At 47.7% G+C, this 27,369-nt stretch overlaps 3 protein-coding genes across 4 annotated transcripts in view; 1 reads left to right on the forward strand and 2 right to left on the reverse strand.

The window, feature by feature from the left end:
- Positions 1 to 447: 447 nt before the first annotated feature.
- On the reverse strand, positions 448 to 3,523 carry phb (prohibitin). Its single transcript, XM_062446642.1, has 7 exons — positions 3,389 to 3,523; positions 2,701 to 2,806; positions 2,415 to 2,576; positions 2,096 to 2,238; positions 1,860 to 1,976; positions 1,655 to 1,750; positions 448 to 1,542 (listed from the first exon to the last, which is right to left on the reverse strand). Exons 2-7 carry the CDS (start codon positions 2,783 to 2,785, stop codon positions 1,330 to 1,332), a joined length of 816 nt encoding a protein of 271 aa, XP_062302626.1. The 5' UTR covers positions 2,786 to 2,806; positions 3,389 to 3,523; the 3' UTR covers positions 448 to 1,329.
- Positions 3,524 to 3,556: 33 nt separating this feature from the next.
- Positions 3,557 to 9,267, forward strand: si:busm1-163l24.3 (uncharacterized). Of its 2 annotated transcripts, XM_062446011.1 has the most exons (6): positions 3,557 to 3,648; positions 4,459 to 4,657; positions 5,207 to 5,310; positions 5,409 to 8,231; positions 8,473 to 8,681; positions 8,773 to 9,267. In XM_062446011.1, the coding sequence occupies exons 2-6, from the start codon at positions 4,480 to 4,482 to the stop codon at positions 8,876 to 8,878; spliced, it is 3,420 nt and encodes a 1,139-aa protein (XP_062301995.1). In that variant the 5' UTR covers positions 3,557 to 3,648; positions 4,459 to 4,479; the 3' UTR covers positions 8,879 to 9,267. The 2 variants fall into 2 exon arrangements, with proteins under 2 accessions (XP_062301995.1, XP_062302001.1); XM_062446017.1 differs by lacking the exons at positions 3,557 to 3,648; positions 5,207 to 5,310 and having other exon boundaries at positions 4,530 to 4,657.
- A 5,600-nt stretch (positions 9,268 to 14,867) lies between these two features.
- The window catches only part of vat1 (vesicle amine transport 1), an 18,171-nt gene continuing 5,669 nt past the window's right edge, over positions 14,868 to 27,369 (reverse strand). The window contains exons 3-6 of the mRNA XM_062446326.1: positions 20,277 to 20,447; positions 19,090 to 19,179; positions 17,368 to 17,609; positions 14,868 to 15,175 (exon numbers count right to left, since the gene is read on the reverse strand). Of these exons, the coding sequence (XP_062302310.1) occupies positions 14,915 to 15,175; positions 17,368 to 17,609; positions 19,090 to 19,179; positions 20,277 to 20,447 (764 nt within the window). The 3' untranslated portion in view covers positions 14,868 to 14,914. The remainder of the gene's footprint in view (positions 15,176 to 17,367; positions 17,610 to 19,089; positions 19,180 to 20,276; positions 20,448 to 27,369) is intronic.

The raw sequence follows: 27,369 nt of genomic DNA on the forward strand, positions 1-27,369 counted from the left end.
TGCTCGTAATAGTCCCTATTTTATAATGGGAGGAAAAATACTAAGAACCCTTCATCTGCCGTAAGATGAAACAAGGTATAAGTTGCTCTCCATTATTAACGTAGGCTACTTAATCAAGCTCCCAAGTAGGTAATTTTAATTATAACTTTTAAAATCTAACTGTAACAATTATTAAACCATTATGTACTTCGGTCCCTTACTCCTACCCAATGTCTATTAATTATACTTTATGTATGATATTAACAGGAAACCAGGCATACACCTTTTGCCATTTTAAAGTTCTCCATTGTACAAGTATTGGGTACATGTGAATAGTCAGACCTTGCATGAAGCATTAAAGATAAACTGTTCAGAACAGACAGGAGTCAACGGGCAACCAAACCTACCTTACAGTGTGTGCAGAGCCATTGTGATGCCAAGGAAATAAAATACTTTGTATAAAAAGGGTATTGCTTCATTGTTAAACATATTTACGGTCAGAGAACAAGTTACAGCTGTGCTTTAGAAATGAGACAAATCAAATTTATTGAGACATTTTGAGTGGAATACGAGGTCTTGGAATTTCTCCTAACAAAAAGACAGCAACAAACTATAAAACATGGCAGGTTAACTAATCTCACCCCACTTCTGACAGGCACAATTCATTCCACTGGACAAAGGGCTGTACAGGAGTGGGCTTTCTGAGACATTACTTGATTCAACCTTTAATCCTGTACAGGATGGGCAGCACTGGGCTCAAGTGCCACCAAATTGTTAGGATTTCAGGAAAACCAACTTGAGCAGTAGAATTGAACAGGCCGTCTCAGCACACCAGTCAAAAAAAAGAAAGAAATGTACTTAAGATAAATAATATACTCAACACATGTAGATGCAGTTGATTTGAACTGCTTGTTTCCCTCCTATTAGACTATTTGTGGTAACATTAGTGCGGTAAAGTCCCATCTTTTATATAATTCCATACTCCTTAACATTTCTTCCTTATATCTTTCAATCATACTGCTCAGAATTTACGAATACATTGTAAAGACAAGTCCAGAGAATTTGACTGCATCCACAATTATGTAATTTTGACAGAACGTAATGTGTAAGTTTACCATATATAAGGCCATTACCTCCACACACTCAGAATCAATATCCATATCGTGGATCCCTTCTCATTCCCCCTCCAAGCCACCATAACATCTAGTCATTACTAGGAGAGGGAATGAGAAGACAGAGTGTGAAGGTGGAAAGCCCTCGCTGCTGTCTCCTGCATCCCCCCCCCACTCCCCCCGTGAGTAACGTAGTTGCGGGTCACAGAGAGGGGGTAGTTATGGGGGTTTGTGAGTATCACTGGGGCAGCTGGAGGAGAGTGCCCTGGCCTGTGGGCAGGTAGGTCACATTGCGGGAGCGTGAAAGCTGGAAGGCGATGTCTTCCGCTGCTTCGAGCTTACGCAGCTCTACCAAACCATCTCCGGCCTCCTGCAGGGAGTTGGCAATGAGCAGAGCAGCCTGAGAGTCGCCTTCGGCTGAGATGATGGCAGCCTGCTTCTGTTGTTCTGCCTAAAGACCAGCGATGAGAAAGGGGTTGGTTAGTTTTGTCACAGGGGTGAAATTATGAATAGATTTCAAAAACGGGATCTCGATAAAGCTCACTGATGCTAGAGACCCTTACCTTCTCCACCACAAACCTGGCTCTCTCTGCCTCCTGCTGGGCCACCTGCTTCATTTCAACAGCCTCTGTAAACTCCTTCCCAAATGTCAAGTGTGTCTGTGGGACAAAAATGTGGTCGTCTTCCATTAGAAACAACAAACATGAATAAAAACCGGGGTTTTTATTCATGTATTCAATAGTGAGGGGTTTAACAACAGGGTCATACCAGTGAAACGTCATCTAAGATGAGGCCGAAAGTAGAGGCTCTTTCCGTCAGGTCCTCACTGACCTGCCGGGACACAAGCTCTCGCTGGGTAATGAGTTCACCTGCATCAAACCGTGCCTGTGAGGAGGAGAGAGCAACACGTATGACAACATGCAGACATACGGATATTACACAGCAGTACAAGGCACTACCCCCATTGACTTAAGATTGCATCCTACTCTTTCTCTAATACTCACCACCACCGACTTCAGGACTTCTGTGGTAATAGAGGGAAGCACCCTCTCGTCATAGTCCTCTCCAATGCTGGTGAAGATGCGTGGGAGCTGGCCAGCAACTGGCCGGAAGAGGATACGCAATGTGATGTTTACATTCTGGAGATCTGTGGTAAGAATAGAAAAAGTAAAAAAAAAAAATATGCATTGGAACAGACAAAATGCTGTAGAGATTTCTATTTTGAAGCCAATAATGGGACAGACTTTGGGTAAAATGCCTGTGACAGTGCAAAGACAGTATTAGAGGCACTGCTGTATAGGATCAGATCATACATTGATGTACCTTTGCTGCCTGTGATGACAGGTACATTACGTGGACGGGAACGACAATCAAAAATGATTGGTTTCTGAACCCAAGGAATAAGGAAGTGGGTGCCTTCTCCAACCACTGCCTCTTGAACTCCCCGGAATCTGTCGAAGATGACTGCTCGATGCCCCGCATCAACTGCAACAAAATATTAAGAATTGTAACAATTAGTTACATAAAACCTCCTGAATCTGAGCATTATATACACACACAGAAATCTGACTTCTAGCCCAAGGACACAATGATATGAATCACTACTCACCATTAAAGAGGGCAGAGTTCACAACCCCTCCACCAACGGCCAGAGCCAGCCCCAACTTCCCGATGGACTCGAACAGTTTCGCCATGATGACAGCAACACAATGACCCTAACCAATCAATGCAAATGAAAGTAATTGTAAATATATGCCATTTGACATACGGGACACAAATATGTGAACACTCACGAGTAACCACAAAATTATATACTTGTTAGTCATATTGTTTTTGTTTCCATGTGGACGTGATAAATTTGGCCTTGGCTTAGTTAAGGTGAGCTGCAGTGCCAAGGGCTGACAGCTAACCTAGATAACGTTAGCTTTAGAGCTAAAGTTACGTTAACTAACATAGCAGCACTATATTAGCTTGTCATCCAAATGATTTTGCCTTCAATAAAACATTTCGAGTCAGAAAATCAGTAGTTTTCTATATATGTAGGTATGGTATCTAAATAGCTTGCTAACATTTCTTAATTTTCAACGCAATGCGTAGCAAGTAATAATCCGGCAGCGAAATGAATTTGCGTTCGTGCCCATGTTGGAATTACTCAGGCAGCATTCTCATGTTTTATCATGGACCCCCAAAACAGTCACTCGCTTTTTCTTACAAATCCTAATGGTAGAGAGAATTACACCTCTAAAAACACATGCACATATACAAGGAATGCTTTAGATCAGTTCGTTTGGACTCACCTAAGGTTTTGTCAGTTCTGTCTATGACCTCCACGGGAGAAAACGTAAGAACACATGAACATTTGGCTTAACAGAGCATGCGCAGCTTTTGCAACAAACCTCTTTCTGATTGGACAAACAGTATGATGGGGTATGTGTATTGAGGCAATTCATTGGCTTCATTAGTAAAGAACGTCTAAAAGCATTTTAGTTATTGAATCCCATCTTGAGTCGTGGAGCTGTATGAGCGGTAGACTTGAAGATGCTTCTGGTTATACATGGTATGGGACACACTTAACCCCATGATTTGCAATTAAGGGATAATTGGAGCTTTTAAAAAATGTAGCATCGCAATTTAGAATCTTGCAGAAGATAAAATTTACTACTTGGTATTGCACGCAAGAATTGCCACCTGCCGGTGTAAATCAAGAACTACACATTCATCAGAATCCACAGTTGGTTTAGTTTCACTTTTCATCCATGTTTTGAACTCAGAAGTGTGTCTGTTGTGCGAGACGAAACATATGAGAGACGCGTGTAAGGTAATGACTGGCATGAAAAGATAGATGGTTGCTATATGTTTCGACTAAATATCTGGCATTTGCTAGATAGATAAACAGCATGGTATCTCTACAGTTTAGATTGGATCGGCACTGCACTGCCAGATTTGTTGAAAAACTTTACTTCCTAGTAGATCCGCATGTCACGCCAACTGATTTTGTACAGACAGTAGCGGCAATGCATATCGGTTACTCGCTAGAAATGTATTTTGCTATCTGAATAATAAATATAAACAATCTTGAATTAAGTCTGTACTAGCCATTTTGAGACCTAGCTATGTGCATGCCGCCACTCCAATTTTGTAAAAGGAACACAGAAGCACACTTGTATCAGCGTTTCGTTTATGAAATAAATTAATCACTGCGTCTTATAGTAACTATGATGATGCCTTTAGGATTGCACTGACCTCACCCAAACTGTTGAAGAGAAGAAGCCATGTTGGTGTATTTTCGTAGCAACGTCCAGCAGAGGGGGGAATATTCGAAAATATAAGGGGTCGTTGTAACGTCTCCCATAATCCTGGATTGCAGTGACCCAGTTGCACCCACCAGATGGCAGAGCAGGGCAGGACAGTGAGAGTGAGTGGCCTGCCCACCAACATTGAGGATGACCGGCTGATCGACAAGTTATTCATCCACTTCCTGAGGACCAGCAACGGGGGAGGGGAAATCGAATCTGTCACTGTTGTCACACCTGGCTCTGCCCTCATCACTTTCGAGGACTGTAAAGGTCAGTGTGCATGTGAATGCATAGAAAGTGTGTATGGAAGATGTAGGGCTGGTGCTGGTATGCATGGGGTGGGGATGGAGTAGAACGCTGGGTATTTACAGTGTGAATGCAGTTGTAATGTGATGTGTTCATGTAACACGCTTTTATCCAAAGTGACGTTTGAACCTGCAATCTCCTTGATCGGCAATAAAATGCCTTACAACTGAGCTAAACATTCACTTGAAAATTAGTTTTAATAATACAGTTTACTATATTGTATTGACATTCACAGCAGCTGAGAATTAAATTTGTCATGGCATCAGAAATTATCATTACCATAAGATTTTCCACTGACCCTCTTTTTGATGACATCCAACCTTACATTTCTTATTTGTGCACATTTGCAAAATATGAAATGTAAGGTATTGTGCTTTATTGCCTGTCACCATTCATTTACTGTGAAGGCTGGAGGGATGGTTTACATTTCAATGGATGAGGACAGGTGTTCATAGTGCTTAGTCCAGCTGTTTCTCAGACTAAGATTGATTTCCCTCCGGTGACCTCACACAGTGGCTCAGAGTGTGCTTCAATATGGCCGACACATTTTGAAGGTGGACAAGAAAAAGTATGAACTAAAACTAAGAGAGCATCGCAAAGATATTGACCCAGCTAAGGTACACCAAATGATATTAAAAAATGACTATACTATAAAATTTCTGTTTATTTCAAACAACCATTTTATTCATTAGCATTTTCGGTTCTCCTTCCACAGGTCATCCTAAACATGTCCGTTACCGTAGACTACAGCCAGCTTCCCAAGGGAAAGATGGCGGTGACGCACATGCTCGCTAGCCACCCTGATGTCCAGATCAGCTACAACCCACCAGAAGAGCTCTGCACCCTGATGGGCCGTTACTCCGAGATCCAGGTTGCAGTAGCCCAACTACTGGGCCTCTCCGGGGACCAGGGGACCACAGATACCAGCTCCGCTGCCTTGAATGGTGCCAAGGAAGGGCCTGCTTCTCCTCACACAGGCAGGACCTCTCAAACCAGGGACTCGACACAGACGAGGGCGGAGGAGCAGCCTCTGCCCGCAGGGGCTCAAGGCCTGGGCTCGTATGAGGGTTTAGGATCTGGAGGTTATGGTTGGGAGGCTGTGGGCCAGACCGAGGACGGCGCTGCGGGTCTGCAGCCTGAAGCTCAAACCATGGCGGACGAAGACTTCTCCCTCATTATGGATGCAGACATGTTCCTTTATCTGCAGAGGCACTGTGGGGAGGAGTACCGGCACATCCTCAGCAGTCACGGGGTGGAGGCGGTGGACGTGTCGGCTCAGGGGGTGACCACCCTGTTCTTGCAGAACGGTACCGGGACGGGGAAGCCGGGCAGGGAGCTGGAGCGACTTAGGAGGGCTCGCGGGGACCTGAGTCAGCTCTACCAGGAGAACGAGGCCAGGCTTCGAAGAGCTCAGCTGCCCAAGAGTGTTCTATCCCCCAGGGGTGGTCTGCAGACGACCATTGAGGCCCTTCAGGTCAGCCTGCCAAAACTCCTCCTCAGTGAGGATGACAGAAACATCTACATAGTAGGAAGCGGCAGTGACGTGTCGGAGGCCAAGCAGATCCTCCTCTTGGGCCAGAGAGAGCAAAAGTACGCAACGGAGGATGTCGCCAGCTTGCTGAGATCTCCTCCACCTACCTCTTATTCCTCAAAACCAGGGAAGGAGGCGAAACCATATGTTCTCGCCTCAGCAGGATTTCTGGACCCCCGGGTAGATAAGATGCTGAAGTCTTATGAGGTTGAGAGGAAAGCAGAAGGTGCCAGAGGGTATAAACTAGCAGCCAGGTTTAAGGACTTGGGGCTGGGTGGGCTGGGGGCCAAGCCAGGGGGGACGGTGGCTGCAGGGTCCTCAGGTCTTAGTACCCAACCAGGCCTTAGGCCTATGCAGACTCACAAGCGTCTGTCTGGCATAGAGAAACCAAGGTTAGGGGGCGAAGGATTCTCAAGTGCAGGCACGCAAAACATTGAAGAGGATATCTTATTTAAGAATGGCAGTCCCTTGTTTAATTATTCCACTACGGAAAGGAAAGCTGCCTCGAGTTCTTTTTTAATCGGCACACGACAAGGGAGTGATGTAGCCCCCCTCGCCACAACTCAGAGCAACTTGGCAGAGATCGCCACATTCCCAACCCCTGGATCTGGTTCTAGTCTGAGGAGAACCAGTAGTTTCTCTGGACGGTCCAGGCCCAAGGCCCAGGACACAGGGCAGAGCAAGACTGCAGAGGAAGCTGGTAAGTCCATGGCCAGGTCCAACAGCTTCAGTAACCGCACAGGGAGGGATAGGAGAGGTGTCTACACCGCAGAGGTGACTGTTTCCACGGTGATGTGGCGGTACATTAAAGAGGCCTATGCCATTCGCCTTGAGGACATGACCTCCGAGTTGCAGATGGCCGATAACCAATCAGAAAGGAGTTGCGAAGTCACTGTTTCATTGAAGGGCGCGGCATCGTCCATAGTCAAATCTTGTGAGTTGGAGCTACAAAAGCTGGTTGCTATGGTTACCACAGACTTCTCCGTGCAAGAGTTGCGTCTGGCTGAACTGGGCGTGTCCAACCCGCACGATGAGACATTGAATGAATGCTGTGCCGAGATCCGGGGACGGTTCAAGAAGGTTTCTATCCAGGTGCTGAAGGAGAGTGTCTTTCTGATTGGCCCCAGACTCCTGTGCTCTCAGGTGAGTGCAGCTCTAAGAGAGGTGTTCTCTGGAGTGCAAGGCCCCAGGCAGGAGCTAGAGGAGCTCTGTGCCCCCTCTACCTCCAGCATGAACCAGCCGACGCCTCTCCAGATGAATGGGGTTCCAAACCCCACACCATCTCAGAATAATACCCTTCAGCTGAAGACAGACTACGATAGAGTAGAGGAAGGGGAGGTAACCGGCGGCAGTCTGGAGAAGAACTTTAAGAGAAAAGATTCTACACGGACACAGAGGAAGACTGAGACAGAGCCCATGAATGGAGTGGTCAGCCTCCCGTCCACCAGGAAAGACCCTGTTACAAGACAGAAAGTGAAGAGGAGAGAGACGGTGGATACGGATGGGAACAAGACTGACACATTGACCAGCCATTCAGTAAAAGGGAAGGATAGAGGACAGGCACCAGTGATGGGTTGTGGGCCAGCATCCGATTCAGTGTTTACACAAACCAGTCAAGGCATAGAAACGCCACCAAAAGACCACAACCTTCCATCTCAGTTGCCCCGGACGGAAGAAAGATTGTCCAGAACGGAGAATCAAGAGGGATCAGGAGGATCTATTACACAACACAGTTCAAGAAGGTCCAGTCTGCCTGGGGCACAGGGGGGGATGTGTGTGTGTGGTAAAATTGGAGCCTCATTGAAAATGACAGAGTGCAGGTCGACCCTGTGTCCAGAGTGCCTGGCTAGCGTTCACATCCACTGCAAGGTTTGCCCTAAAGTAAAGGAGATACCACCTGGGATCCAGGGCAAAATGAGCTGCTCCGAGATGTCCCTGTCCCTGCCCGGCCACAACAGGCACTCCACAATGAAGATAAGCTACTACATTCCCGATGGCATTCAGGGGGTGAGCATCTTTTATTGTTTTTTTGTCAGCTAAAATTTATCACCTCCTCTCCTTAAAGGTCAGTGAACAACAGCATGCGAAAATTAAAGGATCATCTGGACAATTAAATCCGACCTTTTTTCCAACGAATGAGCTGTGTTTATATCCCTCGCTAATGGAATTGTTGAGCGTTGTAAAGTCAGCGTAACATGTGTTGCACTCTGTCTGATAGCATGCCACATATTGCTGTCATCTCTAATAGGAGGGTGACCCGTCCCCTGGGTCGACGTTCCGAGGGGGGCTGTTTGAGGCCTACCTGCCCCTGTGTGAACGCACTCGCAGTCTGCTGCCCCGGCTAGAGAGGGCATTCAAGCTGGGCCTCACCTTCACCGTTACGAGCACCAAGACAGGGCCCAGGGTCACCTGGGACTGCATCCCCCACAAGACCAGCCTGCAGGGGGGCAAGTCTGGGTGAGTGAGCTCCCTCGCGCCATCAGGGAAGATGCTAAGAATTCTGCTTGAGGATTCTGGTTTGTAACGGTTATCATTTTGGTTCTTTCAGGAACGGATATCCAGATTCCAACTATTTGACTCGTCTGTCTGAGGTGCTGGCTGCTGTTGGGATCGAGCCGGTGCCAGCCAAGTCTCAAAATACAAATCAAATATGATGGGGGTAATTGATTTTAAAATTTTAATTTGGGGGAGGGGGGGGGGGATTTCTTGTCAATGTAAACATATTTTAATTTGTATATATTGCAATCTATGCACTATTCTTAAACAAGATTGTTTTATACTGTAATGCCAAATGCCTCATGGTTACTGTGTTTGTTCATGTCTAATAGAATAGAAACTAATTGTCTCCTAGTTTTCCGTTATTTGTCCTGGCAGCTATTATAGATTTCTTTATCAGATTTGATTAACGATCTTGTGCTCTCACAACCATCATTCCACTGGCACCGATGTACAACTGCACAACACATACCCTGGAAACGCCACTGCAGGCGTTTCCAATGTTAATCAACACAGATTATACAAAATAAAAGAAACCACTCTGATATTTTTTTTGTTATGTTTTTTTTTTTTTATTAGTCCTGGAAAACATGTAAGGCATATGGTAACATTACACACTGAAGCGTTACAAGCTCTAGAGTCCATGTGGACAACATGGCACCACACAGTCAACCCAGAGTCAGCACAGAAGCAGCATCGATTTGAAGGGTTTAAAAAACAAAGGAGTGACAAGGGGAGACGAGGTGTCTGCTACTGGAAAGCAACACGGTGAACGATGAAATCTAAGGAAAACAACCAGTTTACAGATCAAACTTGTAGGATGCCTTGTAGAAAATCCCCTGTGGATCCCTAACTGCACCAGCAGGTGCCTATGAGGACGGGTTGATAGGGTGAACCTGCAGTTGTGAAGCGGTCCTGGAGATTAGTGTATCCTGGTGTGAGACTGAAGCAGGTGTTGAGTTTGGAAGGAGGGGGTGGTTAAGCGACAGTGATCTGGCTGCTGTTGGCACCTTGACTTGGTCGAATGCACTGATAAAACCCACAAGCGGTTAACTCTCCAATGAACTCTCCAATGGGGAGTCAGGTGGCTGAGCGGTTAGGGAAGCGGGCTAGTAATCTGAAGGTTGCCAGTTCGATTCCCGGCTGTGCAAAATGACGTTGTGTCCTTGGGCAAGGCACTTCACCCTACTTGCCTTGGGGAGAATGTCCCTGTACTTACTGTAAGTCGCTCTGGATAAGAGCATCTGCTAAATGACTAAATGAAGTAGTGAACTATAAACGTGAATATGCCTCTTTTTTTTTTTCTCTGCCACTTATCTACACATGGATTCTAGGGTGCTGCCCACGACAAGCCCGGCCAAATGCTTTATGCACTCGCTCAGCATCTCTGACACCAGGGTAAAGTTGCTGCACTGCAATAGTTTTAAGTGATTGTTAATGAATAACTGTCTACAGCCAGACGGGGTTAGTTGAGGGTAATATATGTGTGTGTTTGTACGTGTGCGTGAATGAGATGTGTGTCTCTGGCTGTGGTAAACAGTTCTCTGTCTAGAGACGTCCATCTTTCTAACTAAAAACACTATACAGCAAACCATGCTGGAGAGGGACTCATGATACTGAATGAGCACATGGAATACTAACTAATGAAGAAACATTTGTAATTCCTGATCAAAAGGTAAACTGCTGATTTGATTGGCCTGTGAGAAACAAAACAATGTGATTCGCAGCTGAACAGTGGTCTCTTGCCCCTACAGACAGCTGGGAAAATACTGTGCTCGTTGCCATTAAAACTCTGAACTGCTCCGGGATTTGGCTTCTGAAATGCAATGTATGACACTGAAATGATTGATTTCCTTCTTCCAATAGGCTAGACACCATGTGGCTAATGGAATGTTTTTCAATGGAGGGTCTCTGGATTAGTGTAGTCTATCTCTTGCATAAGAATTTCTGTCTCTCAGCAATAGTCTTTCCAGATGACACAGCTACGACATAGATTCACCAAGCTGGTTACCCTATGAGGCGGTAGAGAAAGGAGTGGGATTGGACTCAACCAACAGGTTAGCTATACTTTTAGACCTGCAGTTGCACCCAAAACCCAGCTGTAGGTACAGTGCACATGCAGTGTGAGGTCATCTTGGAGACGTTTTACTCATAAATAATCAAATTAAAGGGGAAATAACAATGAGTCAAATTACATACAATATGCTGGCCACATGCTATTCACTGCATGCAATGTCATTCCAGACGTTGATGTAATGAGTGGTTCTGTATGAGTGCGTACGGAGATGGAGGGTGGAGTTTTGGCGGACTTAACGATTGACAACAACCATGTTCTGTATCCAAGAGTCTCTTAAGGGGCAACACAGGAAAGGTGGAATGTTTTAAACAGGCCTTACTGGGACTCAGATCAGCTCGAGAGCGGAAACGTCGCATCTGGGAGCGTCTCTGCCTGAGCTGAGATCAGCCACTGAGCTGGGGGGGGTTTGAACGCAGCTGGGCCGAGGTGATGACGTCACTGCACAGCTGGGGAAGTGCACCTGCCTCCTCATCAGCAACACATTTGGAATCAGGCTTAAAGAAACAACTAATTTGGAACTCAGTGGTCAGTGCAGAGGATTACAAAATTCACCCAGCTTTGTACAAATACTACATTTTTAACTTCTATTTTGTTTGAGTTTTTGGCGGAAGTTGCAGAAGTCGATCGTTCTTTCATGCACTTTTGTCCGTGTCATCTTTACTGTGGCAATAGACTGGTTGTAAACACAGATGATGAGGAGCCAGTTTGTTGCTGTTTGTGTAGCTTTACCTGCGTCAAATCACAGTAAGGAGGACATGGATTCGGAGGAGCTTCAGGGCGAGGTAATCTGGTGTGTGTTAGGACCGAGGCACAGTGAACACTCAAGAGCAAGACCCCAACCAATCAAAAACGACTTCTGTGTCTTTTAATGCACTGCAGCAATATTCTACCAGCACCCATACGCATTTGGGATGGAAATTATACACACAGTATCAATTTTCAGTGATTTCGTTTTTCTCTTACAAGGTCAGAGGATAAGTATCCAGAAAAAGATTTTTCTTTCGTTTTTTTTTTCTTCCACTTCTCATATTTGTTACGCACCATTGTAGTAAAGGCATTGACAGAGGTGTTTGGCACATAATGGTCAGGACCAACAGAAAGACTTATTATAATTCAAATGAATGTAGTTTAGGAGGTCCCCACACATAAGCTTTGAACTTTAAACCCTTGAAAAAAACAAAATAACATATTAAGTAAAACATCCTTTACTGAAGCATTTGTTTCTCACATGGCACTCGGAACAGAAGCACCATCCACAGATTCACAGAGAGCCCGACAGATTAGAACAGAACACAAACCAGAGCCAAACAGAACACAGTCACCCCCCCACACCAGCGTGGCAGTCTCACTCCAGCCTGCCGCACCTAAAGCCACTCCGGGTCTCAGAGCCGACAGCGGACGGTTTGGATCTGAGCAGTCACCCAGGTGGTCTGGCCTGTACAGAGGCTAAATGAAAGGGATGTGTGTTTTCAATTGTGTGTGTGTGTGTGTGTGTGTGTGTGTGTGTGTGTGTGTGAGAGAGAGAGAGAGAGGGACAGAGAGAGAGTCAGAGAGTTGGAGCCTGTGTGTGATACCTGTACTTGCAGTGTCTTTTAAATGGGCATTGTAGCAAAACCTGTGATGGTTTAAAAGGCTGTGCAACCAGAGTGGGACTGCCATGTGCTGTAAGTGCATTAAGATCAGCAAGCAGAGTGCAAAATACCAATACCAATTGTCCTCAAAACATAGGCCTTTTATCAGAGGGGGGGAGAGAGAGCTAGAGGAGAACGGGGAGAGCTGGAGAGCTCTGTAGAAGGGTAGGAGTGCAGGGCTAGTGAAGGGCATTGTGAGAGGAGGTGCTTTTTAAAAACCTGACAAACGACCTGAGGACACACACACGTCTTCACACACAACAACACGAGACATGAGGGAGGCCACTCATGCTAACACAACAACTTCTTTACAATGTCACTAAGTCGTCACCAGAACTTCCAGAGGGACAGACAGACCGACAGACAGGTTAGTAAACACGATTGGAATGTGTGGAGTGCTCCCTAAATTATACAGTGATGTGTGGTGCATTAGTGGTTTACGTCAAGGTTATGTCCAATCTGGCACTGACTGTCATGTTAACTCTACATAGTACGAGTTAACAACAGGGTGCCCTAAAACTATCTTGGAGAGCCAGTGTCGTACACATTGTGGCCATTAGGGGTAGCAGTGGACCAATTTAAAGAAGCCAACTGTTGATAGTGGCCTTAGATGCTTTGTGGAAAAAAACAGCAACTGATTAATCGCCTCAGAGAGAACACATATCCAAAGTAGGATCTCATGTCCAGATGATACAAAAAAGATAGATAGAAAAAAGATCTACGGTGAATACACTTAATACTGCAGTCATCCAAGAGATACCACGGTTCTTTAATACTGCTAAATCACTCCAGCTGTGGTCAGAATTAGAGGGAGGGAAATGGAGAGAAAGAGAGAGCGACCACAATACCATATCTGAGGAGATCGACGCTTGTTGCTATGCCGACCACAGACAGGGAGAAAGGAGGGGGATAGAGAGAGAGAGAGAGACAGAGGGAGGGAGAGAGTAGAATGAGTGGAGCAGAGATGGGAGAGGGGAGGCTGAGCGTGGATGCCAGTTTGAATTTCTGTTTTTGGATCCCCTCTCCCAGGTCAGGGCGAACGACAGGCGCTCGGTCACCGTGGAGAGAGAGGAATGCCGTGGAGTGCCGGCGGAGGATCCGGGGAGAAGTTCTTCAGCTTACTAATATCAATTCAGTTAGTGTGTCCACATGACAGTGCCTCATTTACTAAATGCTATTTGTGTGTGAGTGTATGGGTGCCTTGTTTAAACAGAAACAAAATTCTCTCTTAATTGGCCCTGCGCACTGCTTGCCAACTGGTGGTCTGTCAGAAAAATCTGTAACTATGGAGGACTAGGCAATGATTTCCCCCCTTCCCATTCAAGACTGGAAAAATACTGCTCATTAATTTGCAAAGAGAAGGGTGCTTCATCTACAGAGTATATACTTTCATCGAGCACACTCTACGGCTAGTCAAATACATCATACAGTATTCCCTGTGTGTTGGATTATTAGAAAATGCAGCAGTTGTAGCTTGAGATAAAGATGTAAAATACTACAGAAAGGAGAAGCCATTAATCTGAAAACATTAGTTATGGTGCGATAACCTGCATGTAAACTCCACTAGTTGGACCGTGATGCACCACACATCTCCAGGGAGCTGATAGCCAATCACTGACAACAGTGACTCATCCACAGTAACATAACAAAGCACTCACTGGACCTTGTGAGCTTATGGGTGGGAGTGGTTTTCTGTCTGTCTGTCTGTCTGTCTGTCTGTGTCTGTCTGTCTGTCTGTCTGTTTCTCCATGTCTGTCTGTCTGTCTGTTTCTCCATGTCTGTCTGTATGTCTGTGTCTGGACCATGATGGAGGAGGAGTGTTGGGCACTATTGTAAGCGTGAGAGGAAGGGGAGGTGGCAGGTGGAAGTCAGAGCAGAGCAATCTAGCACAGAGGGAGTTCAGAAGGAGAGGCTGTTTCTGGGGAGGGCAGAGGGCCATGGGGGCACTGTGTGACTTGGATTATCGTTGTCAATGCAAAAGAAATGTGCCTCAGGCTAGGGCTTTACCCACAGTCCTCTTGGGCTCTCTGCCTCTGGGATCTCAGAGACATGCCTAAGAGGAAAGCTAGGAGTCAAGAGAGAGCATAGTGGTTCCCATTCACGGGAGGCTGTTGTTAAGAGCACAGCCAACATTAAGGTGCATTGGGGAGGAGAGGTATAAGGGACTCAACAAATACAGACATGCCTGAGAAGGGAGCAGGGATTGGTCAAAGTGAACTGTCGAGGGGGCTGAGAGGTGGAAGAGATAACTGACCACCCCTCTCGTTTGCACCCCAGCTCTGTGGATTTCCACCGCCCATCCAGTTTTACCTAATTTTCTACTCATCACGCCCCCCCCCCCCTCGATCATTCCCTGCCCATTCACCCTCCCATCCACCGCCCCATTCATGCCCCACCCACACTCCTTCCCAGCCCACCCCCCTGAATTTACCCCCCACCCCCAGGACAAGAGCCCCCCTGACGGTCTGCCTGACTCCACTCCACCCTCACTTCTCCTCCTTCTTGGGCTCCTCCTTCTTCTCCTCCTCCTTCTTCTCCTCCTTCTTGGGCTCCTCTTTCTTCTTCTCCTCTTTCTTCTCCTCCTTCTTCTTGTCGTCCTTCTTCTTGTCGTCCTTCTTCTTCTCCTCTTTTTTCTCCTCTTTCTTGGGCTCCTCCTTCTTCTTCTCCTCCTCCTCCATGGGTTCGGTGATGAGAATCACCTTGCCGATGTTGTTCCTCTCCTGCATCCTCCTCATGGCGTCGCCCACCTGCAGAGGAGAAAGAGGGAGGGAAAAAGACGCACGAAAGAATGTGACAGGAGCAGAACGAGAGGGAGGCAAGCCTCGAATCCATCTGTCACGACATAAAAAAAAAAAACACATCTGAAGAAAGTTGCCTGCTCGTCTTCCACATTAAAAGTAACACACACCCATTAGCCTCCCATCTAAGAAAAATACCAGGCATCACAAACATAAATGATTCGACCTTTCACTTCTGTGACCTGCCCCACTTCTTGTATATACAGTTAAGGCAAAAGTGAAGCGGTTATAAGATGAATAGGGTTAGGTTTGGATAAATCTGCAAAATACATTTACAGCATGCATGATATCGTCTCAGAAAAGACTCAAAATGCTACAGCGAGTCTAAGCTCTAATTTCAAACATTCATTTTTTAAGGATTAATGTGTTTCCAAGTGAAAACCTCATATTTAAACCGCACACACCACATCCATGTTTTATTCAAGCTTGGGACTGTGGTGATAGGTTGTCTCCATGGCGATAGCATGTCACATTAGCATTATTGACGGGTCTCTAGGTGTCTCAGGCCCCGTCCCAAGGGAAGAGGCAAACACAGGGTTAATGACTGATCGACCCACTGGTTACAATATGTCTGTCACAGTGACAGAGGAAGGCTGCCAGCCAGAAGCCACACCCTCCTCTGACCACTTTGGTCTGCTCAGCATCTGTGTCTGTCCAACCCCCTCCGCCCCCCCCCCTCCCCCTCCTCCACCCCCCTCCGCCCCCCCCTCCTCCCCCTCCACACCCCTTGCGAAAGCCGGCAGGCAGGCCACCTAACGACCAATGCCACGGCAACAGAGGGCCATCTCCTAGCAACGCAAAGCCTCGTCGAAGCCTGGCCCTGACTACGGAGACGCACAGACACATGGGGAGGGGGGAGTCAGAGAGGGGGAGGGGGGAGTCAGAGAGGGGGAGGGGGGGGGGTCAGAGAGGGGGAGGGGGGGGAGTCAGAAAGTGGGAGGGGGGGAATCAGAGAGGGGGAGGGGGGGGGAATCAGAGAGGGGGAGGGGGGGGAAGTCAGAGAGGGGGAGGGGGGAGTCAGAAAGGGGGGGAGTCAGAGAGGGGGAGTCAGAGAGGGGGAGTCAGAGAGGGGGATGGGGGAGTCAGAGAGGGGGAGTCAGAGAGGGGGAGGGGGGAGGGAGCAACTGGTGCTTGTAAGCTGGTACAAACCAGGAGCAGGTGAAGGAGTAGGGGAGGATAGTGATGGTGGAAAAGTAGAGTGTGCAGATCCAAAGCTTGCATGAATGCAAATGACAAAAAGAGAAAATATTGAGCCCAGCTCCCAAGGCCTACCTACGGCGTAGACAAAAGACTGCAATAGTAGCAACCTTCGACGTGGAAATATAGGATGAAAGACCTCTTTAGTATGGGTTAACAAATTGAGATGTTTTGCCACTGTATTCAGTGATGAAAAGTGCCGTGGGGCGGGTTGTGATGGATGGGTTCAAGGCGGGGTGTGTGGGGCTCCTTAAAGCAGGCCAGACACATAACAAACAGAAATGATTTAAAACCTCTATCTTTGACATATTTTCTGCAACTTTTATTAATAAAATCTCTCTATTTTATCAGATTGACTCCTTCCAATCCCTCACTCCTCCTCCTCCACTCCATCTCTTCTCCTTCATCAGAGCGCCTCCCTTCAACAGACGCACAGGCAGACCAAGGAAGGTCACCATGGCAACAAGAGAGAAAAAGATACATTCAAAGAAAATGAGAAACGGATCGAGTGCACAGAGAGAGACTGAAAACGCCGGAGAGAGAGAGTCAGACAGACGAAAAGGAAACTAAAAGGAAAGAAAACAAACGCTTGAAACGGACATTTCTCACTGGTTAGTATCGTTTTCTTTGGCATCGACCGTCTCTGTCTTGACCACTGGCATCTAGACTGGTCTTATTGCGCTGTCCATGTTGTCTAACCTAGCTATTCTTTTCTGTCTACATGGTTTCTACCCCCCCAAACAATTGCATTCTGTTTTTGGCTGTGACGCCTACCCAGGCTAAACACTGTTGGCAAGATGACCCTTGGTGTATACAGCCACACCCAAATCCTCACATTTAAACACGTACACACATCGTATAAAAAACATGTATGAAGAAACACACAGCTTGAACATCACCACACACAGACACACACACACACACACGCAATCACAAACACACACCTGCTCCAGGTGGTAGGTAGAGTCGATGCGAGGTTTGATCTTGCCCTGTTGGTAGAGTTCCAGGAGGGAGTTCATGGTCTGGCTAATGAGCTCGATCTCCCCGTCCAGGTATCCCAGATGGAAGCCGCACACAGACTTGTTCCCCTGAATGAGGCTGAGGGTGTGGATGGAGAACTGGTGGTACCAGGTCTTAGCCACCGCCAAGAGGTTCTTTTTCTGGCCTGCCAACATGTTAGACGCCCCTGCCAGACAACAGAAAGGGTTTAAACTTTTTGACAATCTGTCAATACATTAAAGACTTGCGTGTGTGTGTGTGTGTATTGCAGAGGCGGGCTGTTTGATTCTCAGTAGAGGGTCAGTTTGGATCTCTGTAAGTGATTCACTGATGAATCTTTGTTCTGGTGTCTCGTTCATTTATTGTCATATTATCTGCCTCACCTCCCTCTCTCTCCTCCATCTCTCCCCTCCATCTCTCCCCTCCTACTCTCCCCTTCATCTCTCCCCTCCCGCTCTCCCCTCCCTCTCTCTCCTCCTACTCTCCCCTTCATCTCTCCCATCCCGCTCTCCCCTCCCTCTCTCTCCTCCTACTCTCCCCTCCCTCTCTCCCCCCTCCCTCTCTCCCCCCTCCCTCTCTCCCCCCTCCCTCTCTCCCCTCCCTCTCTCCCCCCTCTCTCCCCTCCCTCTCTCCCCTCCCTCTCTCCCCTCCCTCTCTCCCCTCCTGTCTCCCATTCTGTCTCCCATTCTGTCTCCCATTCTGTCTCCCATTCTGTCTCCCATTCTGTCTCCCTTATTTTATCTCATCCTATAACCAATCTCTCCTTTTTTCAGTTTGTCCCATTTCTGTGTAATGTCCAACTGTTCTGCTGCCAGCTTGAGGCCCCAGCAGGTATCGGAATCCCTTCTCCCCCCTCCCCCTCTCTCACTCACTTTCTCTCCTATAGCTTCACTCACCCTTCCAATGACCATGTCCCCAAGTCCCCTCACACTCAATCTCTCTATGTTCTCATAACCTCCCGTGCCCTCTCTGTGCCCATCTCTATCTCAAACACACACACTCTCTCTCTCTCTCTCTGTCCTGTGGACTTGGACACAATACTCGCTCAGAGGGAGAAGAGAGGGTGCTGGAGAGAGACTCAGTCTGCTACATTCAGACACATTCCAGGTTCCGTGCAGATAGAATGCCTATTGTTCTACCATGCATACTTCTGATAAGCTTGAAGAGGAGCAGGGAGGCTGTGGGGAGGAAGGAGGAGAAGGGGGGGGGGGGGTGGAGCAGTGGTGTGTGTGGGGTGGGGGTGGGGGGGGTTGTAGGGGTGAACGCATGAATGGAAGTGGGTGGGGGGCTCCGTGCTGAGCAGTCGTTTAAAAAAAATAAAAAATTGACAAACATGCAAGGCCCTGTTCTCTGAGCATGCCGGCCCGGCCCACTGCGGCCTGCACGCCAGCTCCAGATTGGCATCGCCACAGAGCAAAGGCACAGTCCCACAGAGAACGGCCTGGGGAGAGCGCTCTGAAGAGAGAGCTCTGAGGACATGGAGCTCTGCAGAGAGGTCAGCGACAGGATGAGGACGTTATGTACGTGACTCGAACCCATTGTTACTGTCCTTTGAATACAGTTCTTTGTGATGAATGACAATTCAGATGTATTATGTGAGTCTTTGGAGTAGCGATACAGTAGTGGATGTCTCAAACTGTCCTGGCTTTGGTTCCCTCTTAGCTTACCGTAGGTAATGAGCTTGCCCATTGGCTTCAGAAGGTTGTAGGCCTTGTGGGTATCCGAGCCTCCCAATGGATCCAGAACAATATCCAACCCTGATGTGGACACACAGACATGATGATCAAGACGTAATCTCCAATTACCAGTTTGGGAGAGAGGAGCTGGAAGTCTACTTATTCTCACATAATATATTTTTTTTTATTACAGTCTTCTGGAGTTAAGACCCTTTCGTTCAAGGTAGGGATGTCTTGGATAGAATAACAGACATTTGAGAGCACAAGGGGGACCTTAACCATACAGTTACTATACGTCTACTCACACGGGCTCCATCCTTGTGTATTCTAGCTGCGAGGTTAAAGCTGACTAACCCTTCTCAAATCAGACGGAACCTGGTACTATTGATTCTGAAGGCTCTCGGCAGGACTCTGCCTTAACCACAGCACAGTGAATGACTGATGGAAATAAAGGCAGGGAGACAGTGAGACAACCTGCCAGTAAGGCTTCACATTGATCCCTGCCTTTAATTAGACCGTTTCTGTCTAAAGTGCAAGGCCTCCTCTCTCCAATTCTCGCCCTACTGCAGAGAGGGGGGAGGTGCTGGGGGTGGGGTGCAGGGGGGGAGGGTTGCCAAGTAAACACCCAGCATCGAGTCCCGCATCTGTGAGAACGGCAGGAGAGGAGAAAATATAACGCTGAGGATGTGTGGTTGGTGCTGATAAACAACATGTTTTATGGTTTATATTAAAGAAATGACTGGTTCTGGTATTACCCTGAGGTGTGTTTGGGATTGGATCCAACCTGAGTCACTACCCATTTCTAATGGGTTTGTTTGAGTGGAAAGCAACTGTCTGCCTACACTCCACATCGCACACTCTTGACAGCCACTATCGCTGAAAGCTCTGACACAGTCTAATAGATCAACAGTGTTTATCAACTTGCTATCAGCAAATGGAAGTCAAATAAAGCTCAACAAATGCAGTGCACTATGACTGGGTGGAAGTACATAAATAGCATTGTTTTACTGACTCCAAACCCCTTCCCTTTAGGGAAGGCTCTTAATACATTTGAGCCTCGTCTCGGTAGAGATACCATTCCACCTCATCTGAGAACATTGGGTCACGGCCCTCATATTCTGGATCTATCACAGTACATCGGGTCATAGCCCTAATCCAAAGGACTGGAGAGTTGGCACCTTTGGGGCTGATCTTGCGGACCTCCTCCACGTAGTCCCGTGTGCGGTAGTCGATGGCGTGCGTGACTCCGCCCTGGCTGATGGCCTCGTGCTTACTGGCTGATGCCGTGCCGAAAATGGTCACGTCCTTCACGGTCTGACAGAGCTGGGTTGCAGCGATGCCCACACCACCTGGAAGCAGGGGGGGGGGGGGGGGGGGGAAGGAGGGAGGGAGGGGAGGATGGAGGATAGAGTAAAAGGTGAGGTGAAAAAAAAGAACGAGGTCGAGCACAGGTTCATTGCAAACTGGATCTGGAGGCATGCCCTCGTGATTCCACGTCGAAGTTTCTCTGAGCAAAATAACTGGCGAGAAGTACGGCCCTGATCAATTCTGTCCACCGTCACAATTGTTTAGTCATGAGAAAGACGCTCATTCAGGCAGACACTTAAACTCAGCTGACAGACACACGCCTGAGGTATCCAAAAATCCCATTCCACCCACCTATAGCATCTCAACCAAATGTGATTTGTATTGTTTACGGTCTTAGACTGGCCACTCAAAATCAGTGTGGCCGTGTGTTGCTCAGGGGTAAGTAAGGAAAGTATTAGGTACAATCAAATTACCTCGTCTGCCCTGAGGAGAATGGGGCACACACACAGACGCACACATGGACTTCCTGTTCTGAAGAAAGTCTTCATTGTAACTCAGAAGAGCCCTGTTTAACTCCCTATGCAAGGCCACCTGTGTAGGAGTCCATGAGGGAGCCATTGTAAGTAGCTAAACTAAGTTACATGTTTGTCAAGACAAGACTAGGTGACATTGATAGAAATATATTCATGGGTGTATCATTTCAAAACAGTCAGTTGAAAGAAACGCATCTTCAAATATTAACAGTCCATGTTCACCTTCGAAGACAAGGCATTGTGTTGTGTGTACAGCATGCAATTTAGCAAGCGAACAGTACATCAACGTGCCATTGGGTGTATATTTTACGTGTGTATTTACCGTGTGAAAGTATTTTTGTGTCTGTGTGTACGTACATCAGAGCCATGGTTTGCAAAAGCTGCAGAGACGGGTTTTAATAGGTTACTGATAAGGAGAGTGAAGGGAAGCCGCTGTAGAAACCTGAACCGAAAGGCGTCCATAAAGGTCAGTCAGGCCTGACCAAGTAAAGGGCACATCTTATCGACGCCAGAGCGAATAGAGCAATGCAAACAGAGCGTTCACAACAAGTGCATTTCAATTCAAACAGAAACTGTTCTCCAAAGCATAGCTGAGCTGCTGAGGTCGCGAACGTGTTTTGACGAATTCGGAGCCCACTGGCGTGCACACGATCACACGCGTCGTATACACGCGAGGGGGGGGGGGATTTTTTCAATCCCTCATTGGTTACCAAGTTGCACAAGGAACCTTCTTTTCTATGACACTTGCATATGGAATATCAGGAGGTTGACCTATTTCACCTCAACTCCGATTTAAGAAGACCTAGAGCCTATGGGATCTGAAGTGTTACCAAGTCTGACCGAAAACATCGTTGATTAAATAACAAGGGCAACTCTGTTGCTGTTGGAAGGCAGTGTCAGAGAGTCTGCCTTCTACCATCACTATCTCTCCCTGTCCTCGTAGGGAAACCAAGTTGCCGTTGCCAAGGAAACCCAGGCCAAATTGGCAGCGATGAATGCGCATAGAGGAGCCATTTTGTTCCGTTGGTCTCTCTTCTTCCAGGCCTTGAAGAGTCATTTGGTGGTAATCGTACGCTTTTCATGAGCTGATAACTGACAGATCAGACGGGGAAATTCAACTGATAAACATCACCAGCATCATGTAAATATCCTCTGGATGTGTGTGTGACAGTACATGAGCACTCGCAAACATGAATGTGTGTGTACTTACTGGAGGGAAATAACTGGTGGGTACAGAGATAAAACAATATATATACACACTCTGATAGACCAGGAAGCAAAATGTTAAAGAGCAAAATGTATTTGTCTCAATGTCAATACTCTCAAATAATGAATTATTCCTACGAATAGATTACTAGTGCTTTGTGTTTGTTATATTAGGTCTGTTTCACCATCCAATCATGATCTCCCTTCTCCAGGTCCATGATGGGGCAGACTGGGGGGGAACAGTGTCTGGATCACCCTGAGAACCAGCTTCAGTCTGCCTACCTTGTGACAGAACCCCCATCACAAGACCCACGCAGCACTGCCAAAGATCCCCACACCCACACAGACACGCACACACACACACAAGTACACACACATACACACCTACTACAGACACACCACACATGAGAGACTCTAGTCTGTAATGCTCTTGTAATGCCGTTCATATCAGCTAATCTTCTAAAATATGTGCCGGGTTTTAGCCCACTATTAACCCATTTTTAACCTGTAACTGGGTTTCCATGGTTGCTTTCACATTTCTCATTAACTCCCTTTTACTTTTTACTTTCCCCTCCATCCTTCTCTCCTCCATAGTGAGGACAGGCCAGATAAAGAAGTCTCCCTGCTTTCATCATCTCATGGGGTGATGTGAGGTCATCCCTGAACACTAACCCATTGCCAGGGCAAAAAATAGCAGCTTAAGCAAATGTTGTGGTCTAATTCCATTTGTTCTTCTATGGAATAGATTGAATTGTTTACACTGGGGAATATTAACTGGACATCATTCTGTCTCCCTCTCTGTCTCCCTCTCTGTCTCTCTCTCTGTCTCTCTCTCTGTCTCCCTCTCTCCCTCTCTGTCTCCCTCTCTGTCTCCCTCTCTGTCTCCCTCTCTCCCTCTCTGTCTCCCTCTCCCTCTCTCCCTCTCTCCCTCTCTCTCTCTGTCTCTCTGTCTCCCTCTCTGTCTCCCTCTCTGTCTCCCTCTCTGTCTCCCTCTCTGTCTCCCTCTCTGTCTCCCTCTCTCCCTCTCTGTCTCCCTCTCTGTCTCCCTCTCTGTCTCCCTCCCTCCCTCTCTCTCTGTCTCCCTGTCTACGTCTCTGCCTCTTTCTTTAGAGTGGACTCGCTTTTCTCTCTCTATGAATAACAAATACGCGCGCACACAGATGCACCACAATTTGGCACCAATTAGACTTGGCTTACAAAACCATCCACAGTAAGGCAGAGGAATTCTCCCTGAAACACAGAGGTCTTCAGTCGGACATTCTGGCCAGTGTTGTGAGTCCACACCCAGAGTTCAACTCAAGGAGAGGGTGCGGACAGCAGACATCGCTCCGGAGATTTCCAGAGGGAACAGTAACGCTTAAACCGAAATCTCACACTTAGCCATGTGCTCTCGCCATGCACCATGCGCGCACACCTGCGAAGGGGCGCATCATCAGAGTCAGAGAGGCTGTCTGGAAGGATAAGAGCATCGAGCTCACCTGGAGAGGTGACGGGGCACGAGAGGTTCACAGTCGTCTGGCTGCAGCAACGAACACAGAGAAAGGAGAAGAGCCATCATACCAGAGCCTTCTGCTTCCACTCATGCCCCCTCTCTCTCCAGGTTTCTACCATGCTTCCTCTCCCTCTCTCGCCCTATAATTAGGTTGTGGCGTTTGTGGCAAAAGAAGAATGAGTTACAACCCTGGATACAGGAACCCCTCCCTGGTAGACAGAGATGGATCGGCAGCAAGATCAACATGTTAGACATGATTGCGGTTGGGTTCTGTTAAGTTTCGCGGCTATAGTGAGCCAACTACAGTGAGGCAGCGAGCAAAAAAGCGTATCTAAAGCATGTCACGGTCTTGGCCTGTGGGACAGTACAGTATGAGCTGAATTAAGCCACACCAAGGTTAGGTGTTTTTATTGCAGTCTGATTGAGGGAATACTCACTGTTATGCAACATGGTGTTTTTCTCTGCACTTTACTATCACAGGATGGTTCCTCTACACGCAGCCTAGAGGAAACTCATTTTTAGTTACTGGGTGAGTGAATTTTAAAAACATCCTGTGCCCATGTGAGAAGGCAGTCCCTGTGATTTCCTGAGAAAGAACTCTTACAATGCTCGCCGACACATACCCACAGACAATAACACGCACACACAAACACTGTACGCATTTACTGTAACTATATGCATTGAGGATTAAATGTGTTATCACAAACGCTCCACGTAATCATACACGGACAAACACATTCTTTTGTCATCTCTCTCATGTAAACACAGAAAAATACATTCAATGGAACTCAAGTGCACACACACACACATACACCTGTGAGTGTGTATGTGTGCGGCGTGGACAGTTGAATGGGGTCATATGGCAACGGCTGCCAGCGCACTGTGTGAGAGAGTGATGTGATTGGTAGGTAGACTGGAGGTTGCCCTGGTTTCCGTTTCCTATCAGTGCAACTGATCTGCCGCTGGGTATACCAAGGTTGGGGAACACAGACGGTTCAACCACACAGCCTGCCTGCCTGCCTGCCTGCCTGCCTGCCTGCCTGTTACGACTACTAGTCTATCGGTCAGAGTAAATTAGCGTTCACAAAAGTAGGCTAAGACTCCCAAGCCAGATAACAGGAAGGAAGAAGAGACTATTACCAAGTAGTGTATACTGTCATGGCTGCCAACAATGCGTTTCTGTAAAACAGAGAATAGTCGTTTATAATTGTCAACTTCGTATGTGTGTGCATGAACTGTTGTTATAGTGTGTTGCTTGCACTAGGAAATAATATAAAAGGGCACACCGGAGATATTCAAGCATGGACAATAGTGTGCGTGTGTGTGTGGGTGCGGTATCAGGGCTGCAGGCCAGACCTAATCCATAAACACAAGGTCCAGGTCAGGCAGAGGTCAGAGGAAAGGCTGTTGGCTTGGCTTAATGGACACGCCCCCTCAGGACACTTCCAAATGTCACTGCACTTCCCTACACCCAGTCCCCATGGAGACAACAACAGTTTTAAACGTGTGCACGCTCCTCGATGACCGGGGAATCCGGCGCGGTCAGGGTCAGCAGCCGGGGGCTGGGGGGTGGAGGAGGAGGTGGGCCGGGCAGGGCAGGCAGGAGCAGGGGGGGAGGGGGGGTGGAGGAGGAGAGAGGATGCAGATGTGGAGGTCCACAGAGAGCAGAGTCAGGGCGGGGAGGGGAACAATCCAGCATTGTTAGGGAGGAGGGGACAGCCGAGGCGGGCCAAAGGGCCCACGAGAGAGGCAGCTGAGGATGGGTCAGCACTGGGAGTCACACTGACCAGCATGGTGGAGCGGGCCGGGCCGGGACAAACCTCTGAACCTCGTCTCTCTCTTGCATGCATGTCAGGGTCCTGCTTGTAGAATGAGCCTCAACAGGCTCCCCTGCAGGATCACTATCTGCTGTAATATTCCATCTTTATTCAACAGAGGGGTTCTGTCACACTCTAGATCGATTCAAAAGGAGAGATGATGGAACGTTTTCCACTGAGCAACGCTGATCACATGATTGAAGGAAGGAGGGGAAGGAAGGAGAAAATTGCGCATCAAATGAAGACCTACGGCCGCTGCGATGAGAATCAGCTTATTGATCCATGAGCTGCCAATAAAACAAAATGCCACCAAATGTAATGCGATCTGCTACGTCTTATTGAGAGAGAACCGTTCCCTCTGTCCTCGTGCTACCTTATGATAATGATGTTACCGAGACGTGAACCCACTGAATCTTGGTGAGAACAGCTGGCAGCCAGTAACAGGAAACAAATACATGGAGAAATAGTGCAATGAGGAAGCGCAGTGGCAGACTAGGCTACAGGCTAGGACACACACTCATGCACACACACAAGGGGGGTGGAATCAGAATATACATTTTACATATATCTGACATGATATGATATCAGTAAAAGACCTTGAGACGCCCCTCCCCCTCTCCCCCCAAACCCACACAGAAAGAAGACCGTGTTTGATGCTTGGAACCAACATCTCATTGGTCGGTACCTCTATCCCTGTCCTTATCGTTTCACCATCCCTGTCACTGCTTAAACACGCCCACAACAGCAACTGATATGACGACCCAATCCTTCCAGAGAACCTCAGTGTCCAGTCCGATGAATAACACAGCAGAAAGAAAGGAGGATTTCTGTTGCAAGCTGACAGGATCTTCTCTCCAAGGATTGAAGAACGCTCTGTTAGAATCCTCACGTCCATACAGCTGGAGAGTCTAGTCTGGAAGTGAGCCATGAGAAACCAGATCCCTGCCTCAGAGTGATCAACCTGGGGGAGCACTTAGAGCATCGCACACGCCTCTCCTACAGGACCCATTCTTTTCTCACTGTGCACCAAAACCCCTGACAAACTCAGTTTCACATGACGTCCACAAGCTATAGGCTCACAAAACGACCAGGGCTAAGCACCTGTGAATTCCACTGTGGCCTTCTATGATAATCCAGTCTGAGTGATGATGGACCCATTCGCCTTCACGAGCTCTGAGACCTCTTTGTGAATACTACACACTCGTCATGGTAACGCATTCTTTTCACATTCAGTCTCATTTGGATTGTGTTTCATGTCAAGGGGCACAAACACCTGGGCTGGAAGTCCCACGGTGCTCAACGTGAAACGACCCGCTTTCCTCCAACCTACACAGATGTATGTTCATCTGCGCTGACTCTTCATGGCCATCCCCGCCCACATTCTGTCACCGCTGGCAAACTGCACAGTACCTCTGTGACTCCCACTGCAGACGAAATGCATCAAGTATTTTCTCTCGGTCTCTCCCACTCTCACTGTCTCTCTCTTTCTCGGTGTGTGTCTCTCTCTCTCTCTCGGTGTGTGTCTCTCTCTCTCTCTCTCTCGGTGTGTGTCTCTCTCTCTCCCTCTCCCCCTCTCCCTCTCCCTCTCCCTCTCCCTCTCCCTCTCCCTCTCCCTCTCCCTCTCCCTCTCCCTCTCCCTCTCCCTCTCTCCCTCTCTCCCTCTCTCCCTCTCTCCCTCCCTCTCCCTCCCTCCTTTGGATACTACTGTACTTTGAATGCTGTTCCAATTCTCGCCAGCTGGCCCAATCTCGTGCACACACAAAAGGCATGCACTCTCACGCTCACAACCTCACGCCCTCCTGCAGGTGCTTTGGACCCAGGAGATAAAGAGCTAACACAATTCAAGTGAGTGCTAGGTATTTCCTCGTGCCCATAATTCACAGAGAAAAATCGTCTTTTGGACTGTGGCTACTTG

Source organism: Osmerus eperlanus, chromosome 2 (assembly GCF_963692335.1).
Source record: "Osmerus eperlanus chromosome 2, fOsmEpe2.1, whole genome shotgun sequence".
Taxonomy (NCBI): Eukaryota; Metazoa; Chordata; class Actinopteri; order Osmeriformes; family Osmeridae; genus Osmerus; species Osmerus eperlanus.